This window comes from Wasmannia auropunctata, unplaced genomic scaffold (assembly GCF_000956235.1).
Source record: "Wasmannia auropunctata unplaced genomic scaffold, wasmannia.A_1.0 LD335989.1, whole genome shotgun sequence".
Classification (NCBI taxonomy): domain Eukaryota; kingdom Metazoa; phylum Arthropoda; class Insecta; order Hymenoptera; family Formicidae; genus Wasmannia; species Wasmannia auropunctata.
In genome coordinates, this window is record NW_012026901.1 from 164057 (window position 1) to 180522 (window position 16466).

General features: G+C 33.7%; 3 protein-coding genes across 3 annotated transcripts; all 3 read right to left on the bottom strand.

Moving 5' to 3' along the window:
• Window positions 1–1428: 1428 nt before the first annotated feature.
• LOC105454005 (odorant receptor 4-like) lies at window positions 1429–4929 on the bottom strand. Its single transcript, XM_011696314.1, has 7 exons — window positions 4868–4929; window positions 4045–4396; window positions 2725–2833; window positions 2603–2619; window positions 2391–2516; window positions 1737–1892; window positions 1429–1508 (listed from the first exon to the last, which is right to left on the bottom strand). The coding sequence occupies exons 1-7, from the start codon at window positions 4918–4920 to the stop codon at window positions 1458–1460; spliced, it is 864 nt and encodes a 287-aa protein (XP_011694616.1). The 5' UTR covers window positions 4921–4929; the 3' UTR covers window positions 1429–1457.
• A 1613-nt stretch (window positions 4930–6542) lies between these two features.
• Window positions 6543–12025, bottom strand: LOC105454006 (odorant receptor 13a-like). The gene is made up of 6 exons (XM_011696315.1): window positions 11775–12025; window positions 11005–11332; window positions 9516–9746; window positions 7740–7853; window positions 7171–7326; window positions 6543–6668 (listed from the first exon to the last, which is right to left on the bottom strand). Exons 1-6 carry the CDS (start codon window positions 12023–12025, stop codon window positions 6618–6620), a joined length of 1131 nt encoding a protein of 376 aa, XP_011694617.1. The 3' UTR covers window positions 6543–6617.
• Window positions 12026–12735: 710 nt separating this feature from the next.
• Window positions 12736–15207, bottom strand: LOC105454008 (odorant receptor 4-like). Its single transcript, XM_011696317.1, has 6 exons — window positions 14939–15207; window positions 14196–14544; window positions 13727–13957; window positions 13504–13617; window positions 13113–13268; window positions 12736–13038 (listed from the first exon to the last, which is right to left on the bottom strand). Exons 1-6 carry the CDS (start codon window positions 15193–15195, stop codon window positions 12988–12990), a joined length of 1158 nt encoding a protein of 385 aa, XP_011694619.1. The 5' UTR covers window positions 15196–15207; the 3' UTR covers window positions 12736–12987.
• Between the last annotated feature and the right edge of the window lie 1259 nt (window positions 15208–16466).

The window sequence follows — 16466 nt, forward strand, 5'->3', positions numbered from 1 at the left end:
TCTCGTCGAAGAACTTCGAAATATAATTTTCTAAGGCCTCGAAAGATGGGAAATTATCTTATTTTAAGTGTGAATAATCAGCAAATGTGATAATCTGATAGTGCAATATTAGGAAAATACAGACAGTGCAATAGAAAATCCCAACTCAGCTCTCTGGCTCTCAAAGTTTACGCTAGATTTACGTCAAACAGTCAAGTCCGCATTATAATGCCCTTCCAATTGATAAACATCGGATGTTTCTCCTGAATTGTTTTCTGCAAATTATCCAACTTTAACAGTACTTAAAGATGAATCATTTTGCCAATAAAATACAGTACAAAAAGAATTACTTCCTTAAAATTTCATCAAACAGATAGTACTTTTGAAGGTGCAAACCAGATTTTGACATGGATTTATTTCTTTTTTCCAATTTTATTTTTAATTAAACTGTTGTATAAAATTCATTTTTCATCACTCATTGATTAAAAATTTTAAAGTACCAAAACATTGGTACTTTAATCCTCACGCCTCAGCAAGGAATTAATTGTACAGATCATCCATTTTATTCAAAATATAGAATTAAACATCAAGATTTAGATTGTATCAAATCTCCTTTAAATGCAAAAATGCGATCAATCTATTAATGTTTAACTTCTCAATTTCATCTGTTGAAATTCATGAATTAGTGTCCATTAAATTAAGTTACACATAATATCGTCATCGTTAATGAAGGCTAACCGACGCATGACAGGTCTTTGAGATTACAGTTGTTTTCGCTGACGCACATGGCAACCTTCCAAGTTTTCACCAACCTTTCATTTTTTACAGTAATTTCAATTATTACCCATTTTTTACTCATACACGATATGAGGAAAACGCATCTTCTTAATTGTTACCCATTTTCAATATTTTTTCTCATACATAATTCAAATGCAATCAGAACAAACCAATTCCATGTTCAAATGGCAGCTGAGAATGTCATATTTTAAACATATATGTATAATATGTAGACACTGTTATGAACAATGTAACCATCATGCAATATTGATAATGATATCGATTGAAATCGTGCACAAATCTCGCACTCTTGCAACATATAACAAAAGTATAGTATAAATGATTGAATCATTCTTTTTATATGACATATAAAGAAAATGTTTAGGTTTAAATATATATGTCCCAGTGAGAAATGATCGCCAATTCGATGTCGAATCGATGTCGAATTGACGTGGATATAATTTCGACATCAAATTGAAAACCATTTCTCACTGGGGTGCAATTATAACAATCTCGAAAACCTAAAAGTTTTATTATCAATTGCGAAAAGTAAATTAATACATCGCATATTGTCTACATTTAATTTGCATAATTATTGTCGATTTATCATAGATACCGACAAGAACCATTAAAAAAAATTCCTAATAATATTTTTAGCTGCACCTAATGGGCATCTAAACAAAATAGCTTCTCTTCGAACTTCAATACATCGCGTGTAATATTGATATGTACGAAACAGAGGCCTTTATAATCTAAAAAAATTATATAAAATAATAGTATAATGAAAAAATTAATTAAAAATTAATGAATTGTTTACATATAAATTAAATGTTTCTATGAAAATAGACGTATATCTCAATTAAAAAACTGTTTTCTAAAATCATTTAGTGATTAAATTATATTGCGATCGTTTGAAATAACATTTGTTGATCCATCAGAATGAGGATCTTATAAATAGAAAAAAAGTATTGGAATCTTACACTCGTGAATCCTTCTAGTGACAGGTCCATGATCTTTCCAGCCGTAATGGTAAGCCTTCTTTGTGATCTCAATATTATAAACAGGACGAGCTTGCTTTCGTTAGGTTTGAAGTCGTACCAGTTTGAATTGTACGCCGCATCGCCGATCATTTTGCTCTAAAAAAGTGTCGCAAAAATGTCGTATTGTCAGTGAAATAAATGACTAAATCAACAAAACTTCATTTATACTATAAAAAAAACAACAGTTCAAAAGTATTTTTTATAACGTACAGTACAAAAGAATAATTTATCATATAATAGAATTATTAATAAAGTACGTTCTGTACTCTCTAAATAATTACAGAATCATTGATATTAATTTAAATAATTATGAATTAAGTAATATAAGTAACAGACATTTAAATAACCATTATTTGATTACATAAAAACTAGACTTTTTTAAAGAAATTTATATATGACACGTAATATTATCATATTAGGAGCGCATTGCAACGCATTCACATTAAAAGAAAAAAAAGGATTTAACTTCTTGTTTAAAGTCGTGCTTTCTTAACGATGAAAATGCCGTTTAAAATCGCCAAAAAAAAATGGGCAAATCGCGTAAATTGACCTACAATGCGAAACAAGCGTAAGAGTCTTGATTTGCGTTCCGACCTTGGCACTGAGATATTCTCCGCAAAAGCAAAAGATAAACGCCTCTACCGTAGCGGCCATGTAAAACACAATAGCTTTCATTAATGCCGAGCTATCGATCGTATCGGAGTCTTGCGTGTTGATCGACTGCAACATCGAACTGCTATATAGATCGCTACCGCTGCGAGGCACAAATCATTTCTCATCGATTTTTTCAAATAATTATTACTTACTGTTACAATCATGAACCCTAAGCAACAGATCACCAATGTGCTTGACAAGAATTGGATTAGTGCTATGTAACAGAAAATGCTTTCAATTTTATCCGAAAAGATGATAATTTTTTGATGCTTGCCAATCAGTTCCTTCATAATGGAGACAGCAAAACGTTGATTCTTCTTTTCGGAAGAGATATCTCTCAATGCATCACATAAAATATCTATTTGGCCGCTTGTATGAAGGATCTGAAAGCACATATTCTATAAAAGTACGTGATGTATAAAGAGATTTCACATTATCGAAGATAACAATTGCTAACTGAGTACTATAAAAAATAAGTTATTCTTATTATAGGGGAAGATGAGGATCCTTCGTACGCTTTTGGAAGTTTTGCTTCCCAAACTGTGTTAAATGCTTTTACACTACTTAAGTTTGTATCAATAAATAGTATACATATCCAGCTACAATAAAAACGTGCAATTAAAATAATAAATTAATATATAACTGAACGCAGATGATTTTTACAAAACTTGAAAATCATACGACTCTACCCCTCAGGCGGAGTAGCTTTGTACATATAATAGAGTACCTATATACGCATGAGATAGCTTCGGATATAAACATAAAACATTAAAATTATTATTCTAAATATTTATTGACAATTAAAATTTAAATAAAAACAATCTTGTCGTAGGTAATTGTAGTAAGTAATTAAACATTTTTTATAAACTTATGCAATAAAATAAACTTAATAAAATAAATTTCTTTGAATCAGTATTTAAATCAACGTTGAGATCAAAATTCAAACGCTTAAAATAATTTTTTAAATTAAGTAACAAAATAATATATACATATACGAAAGATGCCCTCATGCATGTGTACAAATTTACCCCAAATTCAAAAAAAAATAATTACGCTATTTTTTATAGAATTCACTAACAATACGATTACATTATAAATGATTAAAGTATAATTTTATGACATTTTACTTACTAGAAAAATATTGTTCTTGTTTATAACCTTAATCAAAGATATCTTAAATTACTTGTCAAATACTTTGGAAAATTTACTCAGACAGCGCTAAAACATGTAATATCCTGCTCTGTTAGTTTACGTAATCCGATTAATATGAAATTTTACTAGCATATGGCCGCGCAATAAGACTAACTAAATATATATAGACGTGTTCCGAATCTGCGCGATTCTTTCCGAATTACTGAATGTATGTATGTGCCCCGTGTACGAAGGATCCCCATCTCCCCCGATTATTAATATAAAACACGAAGTGTAACATATGTGAAAAATACTTTGGGACCTTAATATAAGAAAAAATTCATAAAAACAAATGTTCAATTTTAATGTATTTTAAAATATTATAGCATTATATAGTTCTCTGTGAAACTAAGGATAAAAAATAAAAATTTAAAAAGAGACTTTTTTTGCAGGTTGCACTCACTAACGAGATGATCAGAGAGTTCAGTATGCCGGTCATGGCGGAAGATGCCAGTTGATGAAGAAATTCCAGACACATAACGACCTCGTACCGCGGCGACTCGTTGCACTCGAACGGGAGTTGTAGCTTCAGCGTGAACTCACGAACGGGCGTTTCAACTCCATCACCGTCGTAATTGTCGGGATTGGATACGAGCACGCCAATACCGTAGGAAAACGCCGCTGCCGAATGAAGTCCGATGATCACGTTGGAGAAGCGCCGCGATAAATTTGCCTTGCTCGTCATCGTGAGCATGTCACTGATGGCGGCGTCCTTCCAGTCTGCAGCCATCGTAGCTAGAGCGTCGTAAAATATACTGCGGCAGTTTATTTTATTCGAGTGTATGAAAACACGATTTGCACTAAGATGGGAACACAATAAAAGCAATGGAAGAAGATAGATCCCAGGAAGGAACAGGTGTGATTTTTAAGTATAATACATTTAGTGATACAGCAGAAAATATAGCAATAAATATGATTAAGCGACAGCAATAAACTCGATTATAGTTGAATATTATTGCAATAAAATAGCGATGGTTGTTATCGCCATAATAAAAATCAACAAGATTACAGATAATCACATTTAAATCTGGATTAAATTTATTATTGTAGGTATCTTCTTTCTTATTTATATTTTGAAATATAAAACTTGAAAAGATGAAATAAAAGACATAAGATTTCTATTAAAAAGAGAAACAATATTGCTATGAAGATCGTCACTTTTAGGAACGAATAAGCTGTACAAATCAACTCGATTCTCATCTTCGAGTTGAGAAATATTCTCTTACCGACTATTTAACCACAGAATAATTAGTTTCAGGAACATCACGCTATACTCCATAGTAACACTCAAACCATCCATCAAATGCGACATGTCGTCGGTTCCGAAGTGAATAATGATCCACCAGTATTGGAAAGTCTGTACTATGCCGGTGGTCAGTATCCAAACACCTCGAAACAACAGCGCATACGGTGCATTAGGCCAAATCCCAACAAACCGAAGACCAATTTGCACCGAAAGAGCAACAGTGCTTGAAGCCGTCATTTTATCGCGTCCTGGCACTTTATATCAAAGTATTCCAATACCGGTATATTAATTTGTACGTATTACGTAAAGTTTGCGGTCAAAAATTCGACACGTGTGTTATCCGAAATTGTAACTTGAGATATACTTGTCAACACTGCTATTGTAAAGCCACAGACTACAATACCGGACTACAATGCTGCGTACGATTCTAAAACGACTCTAGAGCAGCAACTTGATCACGCAAGGCTCGCCGACTAAACGCAGCCATAGAAGTAATCACCGATCAATTGCATCCAACTGAGAACAGAAGTTATGGTCATTTACATGAGACACAGGGGATTAAAGTTGCAACGATTGAGCGATGATTACGAACGGTATACAATGATTGCCTTATTTTATCGTAAAAAATGTCGCCGATGGGACAAATTAGTTGCTTGAATAATGTAGGAAACAGCTTTTTCATCTACGCTTCGTGGGAGCGAGCACGTATCTAGAATAATGGCTCTTTGAAAAAACGCAAAAATATGGTAGAAGAAACGCGAATTGTTTGCGCGCATGTGCTTCCAACCGCACACAGTAAGTGACAATTTCTTACAGAAGAACGGTAGTACTATACAAGATCTCCAAATTTTTAATTTTCATTTGAAAAATATTTTTTTTTACTACATACAAAATCATTTTCCTTTATGCTGACAAGAAAAAATTTAAGAAATTCTTAATTCTAATAGCATGACAATTTTCAAATATTTTTGTACTTTTATATCCCCTATTGTATTTATTTTCTGTATTATCCGCTTATACATATACATCACTTAAATCCTTTATCTAACGAGAAATACACGATATACGCTAACATTAAATAACGTAACTATAATGTTGTAAATCATATTAATAAGATTTTTATCCCTTATCTGTGTCATAGGATCAACTGAAATACATTTAGTGAAAGAAAATAGTTTATAAATAAATAAATTACCAGTTCGTTATTGTAAATAATAGTCGGAATAAGAGGCCAAAGACGAGCGAAATACAGGTGTCAGTTAATATTCAATATAACTATGTGATTTTACATACTCTAGCTTCAACGAACTGCGTACCGTTACTTTCGGATTCAACGCAGCTTTGATTGAAATAGAACTGTATCATCACGCTGTTAAACAATTTAATGAGTACCGATGCTCGCTTGCATCTAATAAATTACCCCCCTCCCCGTCGCGACCCAAATAAATGCTAACTTGCATCTATAGGACCTACTCCCCCCGAATCTGTAAAGATATTTATTGCGAAAAAATATCACCTCATGTTCTCAGCAAGAAAACCTTTCCATGGAACATGAAATGATATTTTTATTTCGCTCGTCTTTGGCTTTTTATCTTAACTATTGTTTACAATAATTTATGCTTTTTGATTTATATCCACGACGTTTATTAAATAATTACAATTAATTTATAGAAAAGGTAATAAATAATACTGTGACTTTCTCACAGCGTGTATACACAGTTCCTTCAGCATCAATACATTGCATATAAAACAGATATATACGACGCGGAGGCTTTCAAACTCTGAAAAATTGAGTAATATGCAATAAATCAGTTTGTTGCGCATATAATAAAAAAAATTATAATCATTGAAAACGATGTAAATAATATAAATTATATTTACTTATTTTTTTAACAGTAATTACATATAGTACGTAATAAATGTGAGATGTAAAATGGCTTTCACGTGATATATCTACTGTCAACTGTACTCTTTAATTTATTATAGTCCTGTTTAAAATGGTATTAAGTTTTTCTTATAATATATTCGCACATTTACAGATACAAACAAATGGCTAATTTAAATCCGTAAACAGAGCCTTAAAGTAAATTGGATATCATATGTGAAATATAAAATTATTCTTACCACACCTCTCATAATAAAAATGACATTATATTCATCTAACATAGACATAACGTATAAACATAATGGAGACCGAACATATATTACAACGTAAATGATTGTTATTAATTCATATGTGTACCGATAAAAAAAAATTCAATAACTCTATTATTGAAATCTTACGTTTGTAAATCCTTCCAGCGATAAATCCAAAAACTTTCCCGCAGTGATCGTCAACCGTCTTTGCGATCTCATTATTACAAATAGTAAAATACGGCAATCCCGAGGCTTGAGAGTATACCAAACAGATTCATATACAGCATTGCCGATCGTTTGGCTCTAAAATGTGAATGATGAACAGTGAATGACGAACATGCGAAAAAACGTACACGGAAAGAACGATTTTATTGAAAGGTTTAAAAATCTTGCTAAAAACAGATCTGAAAATAATTTTTTGTTGAATCATCAAAATAATTTGTTGATATGTTAAAGCTGATAAGAATTGCTATAAAACATTTTGATATTTTAGCAATCACTTTGACTTTTGCACAAAATTATTTTTATTATTGAACAAAAATTATTTTCAGATCTGGATTCAGCAAAATTGTTCTTTCCGTGTACGCAGTGCTTCATTTTCACGCGAGCAATCTCTCTGTATCGGTCCAATCTTTTTATCGGCAACGCAACCTGATGATCTTTTTATTAAAAAAGACAATCTTTTTAAACCGACAAATAATTTCGGGGCTACTCACCTTATTACTCAAATATTCACCAGCGAAACAGAAGATAAACGCCTCCAAAGTAATAGCAATATAAAAAAACAGGGTCTTCACTAACATCCTGATGCCTTCACCTGTGCCCAAAGACTGCAAGTCAAGAAAACGGTCAGAAAGACAGTTCGATGATCGCTACAAGGCAGAGATCTCAGAAGCGCGGACAACAAGCGGTCATCTCTCACCATCGTGCCTATCGTGCAATTCGCTCACGGGGGCCACAATGGCCGGTCTTGTGTGAAAATAAAGAAGATCGAGGATATCCGGTGTCGAAAAAAAATTATCAGCACAACACATTTCTATCGAGTGCCATGCTGGCGGGAAAAGTAAAAATTGTTTAAAAAATGTTTATAAAGCGGAACAACTTTTGAAAATGATTCACTCGCGTGGAACTTGATCGAAACAAGTCATCAGAACTATCGTCAAAATCGAAAATTGTCAACAGGACACCTTTCCGTCGAATATCGGCTACCATAGATACTCAGGATTATGTAAAAACGATTAATTGTTGCACTTTTGTCTTTAAACGCCATATGTATAATTATGAAATTAACTTAGAATTAACGGGAACACTTGACAGATGTCGTAATATTTGATAGAATATAATACATTAGAGGGAGATGTGCCGTGCTTAGCATGTCATTCTTAATTTTAATTTTTTTGGTACTGGTATAAAAATGCGGAACATTTTTTAATATTTATCAGAAACGGTAAAACTTGGAAAGTGCTATTATTATTTTTTAAAAATTAACAAAATGTGCTAACTTCACAGACACCAGGTAGATAGCTCTTTGAAGAGATCGAAGTCATGCCAATACATTTATAGAAATCTTTTTACTTATTTTTTGCTTGCGGTTTGAGTGGAGATTCGTGTTTATGCATGCAATTTGAGTGAATATGAATAAGTCTAAGATCTCTGCTATTTTGAATACCATCACCCAAAAAAAAAATAATTTTAATGTTAGTGGAATCCGCTAAATCTTAAAGAATTTTATTATTGTATATGGCTTCAAGAGGTATCCTCTGAAATTAAGAGGAAAATATTCTGTGCACAATATTCTAATAATTAGAATAATTTCGTCTTGCATTTACAAATCTTGTACTGTAAATCTATATTTATAATTCACATTATTTCTACTGTAGTTTTTCAATATTTACAATGAATAACGGAACGCAGCCTTACTGCGTCTGTTTTCGCAATTGCAGCGCAACACTTTAATCATGAATCGTCACGACAGAACGCAGCGATACACTTTGCTTTATTACTACTACGTATTACTAATATTGCACGTAAGAGGACATTCCGCTTGAAATAAACATATTCCTCTTAATACAAGAGGAAAACCGAAAAATAATATCTAATAGATTTTATAGATGAACAGTTCACTTTATTTGAAGAGGAATATTCTTTCTGTAAAAGTTTTCGCTTAGAATATGGGATTAGAGGAAATTTCACTTTATAACTAGAATATTTTTTTTGGGTGATGAAGTACTCGAAACAAAAATATGTACAACAGATAAGACGTGTAAATAACTACAACAAAAAATAAGATTAAAACCTGATTAATTTTTTCTGATAAGGTGTATAAAATTCCAATATGCCTGTGTAGATGTATGTACAGATATCATCTTTAAACATATCTTTGACATCGTAATTTTTGTAAAGTATAATGATTTGTGCATTGAGAGAATTTTAAATATGCATTTAAAAAACAAAATTTCAAACGAACGCTTGAAGATCTCGGATATACTTACAGTTACTATGAGGAATCCGATGCAACATATGATCAACGTATTCGAAAAGAATTGCATCAGCGCGATGTGAGAGAAAAGACTCTCAATGCTGTCCGAGAAAGCGATAATTTTATTATGCTTATTGATCAAGGATCTCACAAAGGCAGTGGGCAAATCATATTCGTTATCCTTCGGGCAAATCTTTTCCACTTCTTGTTGCATAATATCTATTTGTCCACCAATGTGCAGCATCTGTATAATGTTAATAATTATTCAGTTACATGGCTGCTAAACAAAAATATATACCTAAGTATACTTCAACTATGTCGAAAAATATTGCATAACCACGATCATTTATCTTTCATGTAACTTTAACTATACTAAGCATACGTATTTATCAGTATATTAAATAAAAGAAAAGAAATATGCATGCGTATTATATGCAACCATATATACGCGGCTTAAAAAAGGAACCGAAAGGGAACAGATGGCCAAGCTGACTGTTTCAAACTTCTTTTAGGTGTTAACGTCTTTGAAATAAATGGAAACGCCAGCCGGCCCGTGGTAAAATATCAGAACAAAGAGAAATGTGATCATAAGGTCTTGTCCACCTTGCGATATGAGACGTGAAGCAGCCGGAAGCGGGGGCCAAATTCCTACCCAAGCGCGGAATCTAACGTAAATACCAACGTAACGTTCGCATGTACATGGATCGTAGATCGATAACGCGAACAAACCGCAGGGTCGCGAGTCTCCCTCTTCAATGGACTCAAGTAAAAGAGGGAACAAAGTTGAGGCATCGATCGTCCCTACATCAAGATCAAGAATCTATCGGTCGAAACGCCTCACGCATGACACGTATGTTATCACTTGCGCCTGCGCTTTGTGTTATTTGGTATAGCTTCTGTTCACCTGTCTTTCCTTTTGTCTTTTCATCAGTGCTATTTATACTCATCGCGATTTAATTAAAAAATACAATATTGTATCGATTTTTTTTTTCAATATCATTTTGGTCAATAATTCATGGCACAATTGTTTGTTTAGTTATTGATTAATATTTTTATTACCTTTTAAAGAAATTAAAGCATTGATTTAATTAATTATTAGTTACTTATATTTATATAATCTTTTTCATCTTTTAAAATTATCATTTTCTAGAACTTTTTATTCTCGAAGGATATTAATCGGAAAAAAACAAAGATTTTCAAAACACAGTTTTCTTAGAAATAACACATGAATACAGAATATTTAATATACGTGCTCAATATTTGTTTATTATAATAATCTTTATTATTAAATCCGTCTATTAAATCCAGTAGAGTTATCTTCTTGTTTGATACTACATTTTTATTTTACAGCGGAGAAAGAGAAATTACTTCTTTACTAATAATAAAATAATAAAAAGAATTATTTCTTTTATTATTAAAAAATACTCATGCATTATAAAATTATGGAAATAGTAATAATTGCAACGCGCAAGAAAAAATTGTAAATATCGATTGCAACTCACCAATGTAACCATTAATGCGTCAAGCATACCTATGGCGGAAGCCACAGCCATCAGGTGAACGAATTGCACGCACGTCACGATCTCATAGATTGGTGATTCACAGAATTCGAAGGGTAACTCCATCTTTATCAGCATCTCTCGGCAATCATCGTCGGTCTGCTTGCGAAAGTTGATGGACGCGGTACTGTAAAGCATCACCGCTGTCGAGTAAACACCGATGGTCAATTTCGAGCAGCGATGCGCGAGGACCGCCTTGTCGATCATAGCGTACATGTTGGGATACTCGTGCCAGTCGTTGGACATCGCCGTCAGGATGTCGATGAATATTCTGCAATATAATACTTCGCAACGCGTTGCAACACCGATCTATATTTACGGCGTGTCGTGGAAAATATGCTTTTATCAGCTCGCAAAGAGCTGAAGAAAAAGCCGAAATCGATTGCCAAGCTCTTCTCTTTCCTCTTCATCAAAAACAGAAAATTCTGGCTGCCTTAATTCGAATTGCTGCACTGTATTATCAATACGCAGTAAAAAAATTATAACATTTACATTATGTTTATAACATAAAATCTTTTTATGTAACCTGTTTTTAGGGTTTTAATTTCGTTTTTATATTATAGATAACCCGAAAAATAAGCGCTTTAAATTGCAAAAAACTTTAAAACGATCTTGCTTGACAATCAACGTATTACTCGTATCATTATTCTTTTCTTAATTTAACATGAAAATAGCACACTTCCTAAAATTATTACAATGTTGCAGGAACGTACCGGTTATTAACCCATAGGACAACCAGCTTGATGAAAAGGAGATTGTACGGCAAGGTGGTACTTAAACCGTCAATGAGATTCGGCAGCTCCTTGGTGCTAAAGTGTATGAGAAGGTAATGATACTGGAAGATCAGCCCTGTTCCCATCACCAACGTCCAAAGCAGTCTGAAGAAAATCGAAGAGTCCGGCCATATCCCAGTAAGTCGGAGACCGATTTCGACCGGTCGACTGACAGTACTGGTCGGATACATCGCGTATAAAACTGTCCACGTTTTTTGCTCACTCTATTGACAGAGCCGAACGAAACGAGCGTAAGTTCCTGACGAGGCTTCGCGTACGGTCGCTTCACGTACTCGTTGAAGGATGAGCTTCGAGATGTTAACACGAAGATACGGCCCCACCTTAACGTCCACCGACCAATCGCGAACGTTAGACGTGTATTTTCGTCATGTGCTTAGGAATGCAGAAAAAAATTACTACGATCGAACAATGATTGCAGCCCTCGACGAGCGAAGAATCGACGAGAGTGCTATTTGGTAACTTCCGGAATAGGAAAACCGCCTGTCGCCGTTATTGCGGGTGATTTGCTTTAAAAATGCAAGGAAACAGGGAAAAAGTTGCAGCGTGACAGTACAAGAGCAAAGATCGCCGCAATGACCATCGTCAAGGGAAGTTTCTGAAGAAAGTAACAGACATAAGTTCCCGAAAATGGTACTGAATTTGCGCGACTAGTCGTTTGAGATGCATAAGAAAATGCAACAGCCAAAAATAAATTATTTTGACATGTAATTTCGGTTCGGATGTGCACGATTTGAAGTGAATGCGGATCGGGAGTCTAAAGTTGATAATATAATACTTCGCTATATATAATAATATTTATATGTGTAAATGGATTAACATTCATCTCGGACAAAAGTATTTCGATAAGCAATTTAACAGAACTTTGTATGATGCAAATGATAAACACAGCAAGAGAAATACTGCTTTATATATTTTTAAGTGATGAGAACAATTATAACGTGTACATCTTTACGTCTCGTTCTCGAAGTTTATGAAGAGATAAGCGGAACGTGTACGAAAACGACAAGTGATAAAATATGAGAAAAAATATTCACGTAGCACATAATGACTTAAAATAATATAATATACGTATATAATATGCAAATATGTGTACATGTTTATGCAGACTTCGTAATTGATATCTTTTTGTTGATCAAGACATTGCAAGTAGCACCGATACGTAAGAAGCAGAAGCTTTCAGTATCTGAAATGTAGTATTTTATATATTATATTAGAAAGAACATCCTGTGTCCAGAAGACAACATTTTTATATCTTACATTCGCAAAAACTTCCAAAGACAAATCGTTAAATTTCCCGATTGTTAAAGTCAGTCGTTTCTGCGATCTCAATATTAGAATCAATAAAATTCGACTTTCGCTGGGTTTCGCATTATACCAAAGAGTCTCATAAGCTGCATTTGCGATTGACTTGCTCTGTAAAAATAAAAGAGAAAAGAAGTAGCAATAAAGATAAAATATTTAAGCAGATATATGTATATTATGAAAAAAATTTGTTTCCTGAAGATTATATTACCATGCTGAAAGATTCGTATAATAAAAGAATTATCTGTGCGTGTGTATGCGTGCGTGCGGGGAGGGGAGGTGCGCGCGCGCACATGTTTAAAGTAAAAATATATTTTTATATATTTATGGCAAATTTAATTTAAACCTTATTGCTGAGATATTCTCCAGCAAAGCAAAAGATAAATGCCTCCAAAGTGATAGCAATGTAAAAGAATAAGGATTTCAATAATATGGCATATCCTCTGCCACTTTCTATCGACTGAAATATTGAAAAAATGTTTATGCTGTACGTACATATTAAATGTTTATAACTCGTTTACGTTTATATATTACTTATTTGACGCGAGATATTTACAAAAGAGACTCACTATGACGATCACGAATGCTATGCCACATATGACAAGTGTGTTCGTAACAAACTGCATTAGCGCAATGTAAGAGAGAAGATTCTCGATATTATCTGAGAACGCAATGACACTTTGATGCCTGCGGATAATAGCGCTCTTTGCGTCCTTATACGATTTATATTTGCAGTCCTTTGAAAAAAGTTCAAGCAACCCACGACATACAATATCTATCTGTCCGCTTGTATGAAATATCTAAACGTCCAATAAATCGTATTATAAAAACTGATAAAATTTTTGTAAGAAACAATTAACTAGCAAATTTTTACGGTGATACGACCTCTAGTCAGCACGTCAGTATGTAAATTTTAAATATCTAATCAAATTAATTGAGACTTTCAACATTGATTTTCAAATACAAAATAGATTAGAATCATCGCATTTACGCTACTAAATTTTTACTGCTCTTCTCGAAAACACATCAAAAACTTACCAATGTTATGATCAGTGCATCCAGCATCCCAATTACCGAGGCGTTGCTCAACAGCTGTAAAAATTGAACAAACATTACGATTTCCCAAACAGGAGAAAATTCGTAAACGAAGGGAAATTTCATTTTAAGAAAAAGCTGTTTCTCTCCTTTGCTGGATCCGTTATCGATGTTATTAAGTTCCATTATGACGGAAACATACATTACAACGGCCAATGAATATACTCCAATAATCAACAATGAACAACGATGAGAAAGAATTGCTTTATTTGTCATGGTGCGCATGTTGAAGTCGACGTCGCCGCAGTTGCACCAATCTCGCGACATTGATGTCAAAATTTCATTAAATAATCTGAAAAGATTGTCACCATCATATACACATGTATGTACGTAATGAGATTAGTTCTAACTGTAAATTGCAAAATAAAAGAAAACTGTAACTGTCCTAGTAACACAACCGATTTTATATACGTTTTCTAAGTATTTATAAAAGTGTTTATAAAACATTAGATACATTTAGAAAACATATCAATAATTATATAAAATGTATATAAATCAATATGTTACTTGGGCACGCAAATTTCCTATGTATACGTGCGCGAAAACAAGGTAAATAGTTTTTAATTACTCTTAATCCGTTAATTTTCTACCTTAAAAAAAAGATGCACTCTGATAAATAACTATTTGATGATAATATTTGTAAAAAAAATTCAGCTTGTATTAAACTACGTAACGAAATTTTTTACTTCTGATTCTGCCAGAGGATAACCAGCTTCAAACAGAGCAGACTGTAAGGCAGCGTGGTGCTGACGCTGTCCACCAGATCGAGAAAGTTAGCAGTTTCGATGCAGCCGGCGATGTATCTAAATTGGAATGTTTGAGCGAGGCCCAAGGAGATCGTCCAGAAAGTCCGGTATAAGATGCTGCGAGATGCCCCCGGCCAAATCCCGATAGCGCGCAGCCCGAACTCGACCGGCGAGCTCACCGTAGTCGTGAGACCCATTTCACGTTAACTTAACGATTAGTAGGACGACCGTATCCTGCACGTTTGACAGTGTAAGCTCCTCTTAATGCCTCCCTTAATAGGAGTCGTCGAAAAGTTACCACATTATTACTAGTAGTTTGGTACGACGGTAGAAATCTCACCACTTGCCACGCAACGTCGAGTAATCTTCGAGGATTCCAGGAGGGTTCATCGACCAAGTACGAATCCGGTGATCGTCGACCGATAGAAATTATTCATCGCACATACACGTGGTATATTATAAGAGCGGAAAACTACACGACTATGATTTCAGGTCTGCCGAAGGGAAAAATATAAATCATAGGTAATAAGTTTCGTGCGCCTCCACGTCGGATGTCCCCGGGTGTGCAATCGCAATATTATTTGCTTTAAAAATGCAAAAGGCGCATTTCGGGTAAGCTTGTGCATCGTGATGCGCTATGGAGAGTTATAATCGAAAGTAAGATGGATAAGTTCGTAAGAGAGGGAGTCGGATGTCGTCGACACAACCGATGCGCGAAGCATGACGCAGTGTTCTGTGTTCAGTGTTCGAGAGCGGAGATTTGAAGTTGCTTTATATATCTAGTGCTGTGTGTGTGCTGTGTTCTTAAAAACTAATCGTTGTTTAACAATTAAATCTCACGCTTTTATAATCATGCGGAAAAAGTTAGCATAAAATATTGTAAAAAGAATTGGATTCTTACCGAAAATATTCTCTTGATGAGTCTATTAAAAAAATTATAAAATAATCAATTTTAGGAACATCACGCTGTATTTCATGATGATATTTAAATCATTAGATGCGACATGTTCATTCCAAAATAATGCATAGTCTATCAGTACTGACAAATCTGTATCCAAACACCGAAATAACATCAGATACGGCACATTAGGCCAAATCCTGATAAATTGAAGATCGATTTGTGCCGAAAGAACAATAGTACTTGTAGCCGTCATTTTTTTATCACGCTGACACCTGGCACTTTATACAAAAGTATTGTATTTGTATATACGGAGAGAATTTTATTTTAAAATTCACCCTGAAAATCATGTTAATCGTGGGATAACATAGTATATCGACGAATTTTATATAATTTTTACTATTTTTTTTAAGATATACTATGGCAAATTTATTATAGCGTACAATAAAAAAAACAAAGAAAATCACATAAAATTTGTCAAAACACTATGTTGTCCAACGATTAACATGATTTTCAGGGTAAATTTGAAAAGGAAATTCTATCCTACCAATAACAGGATATCAATTTATA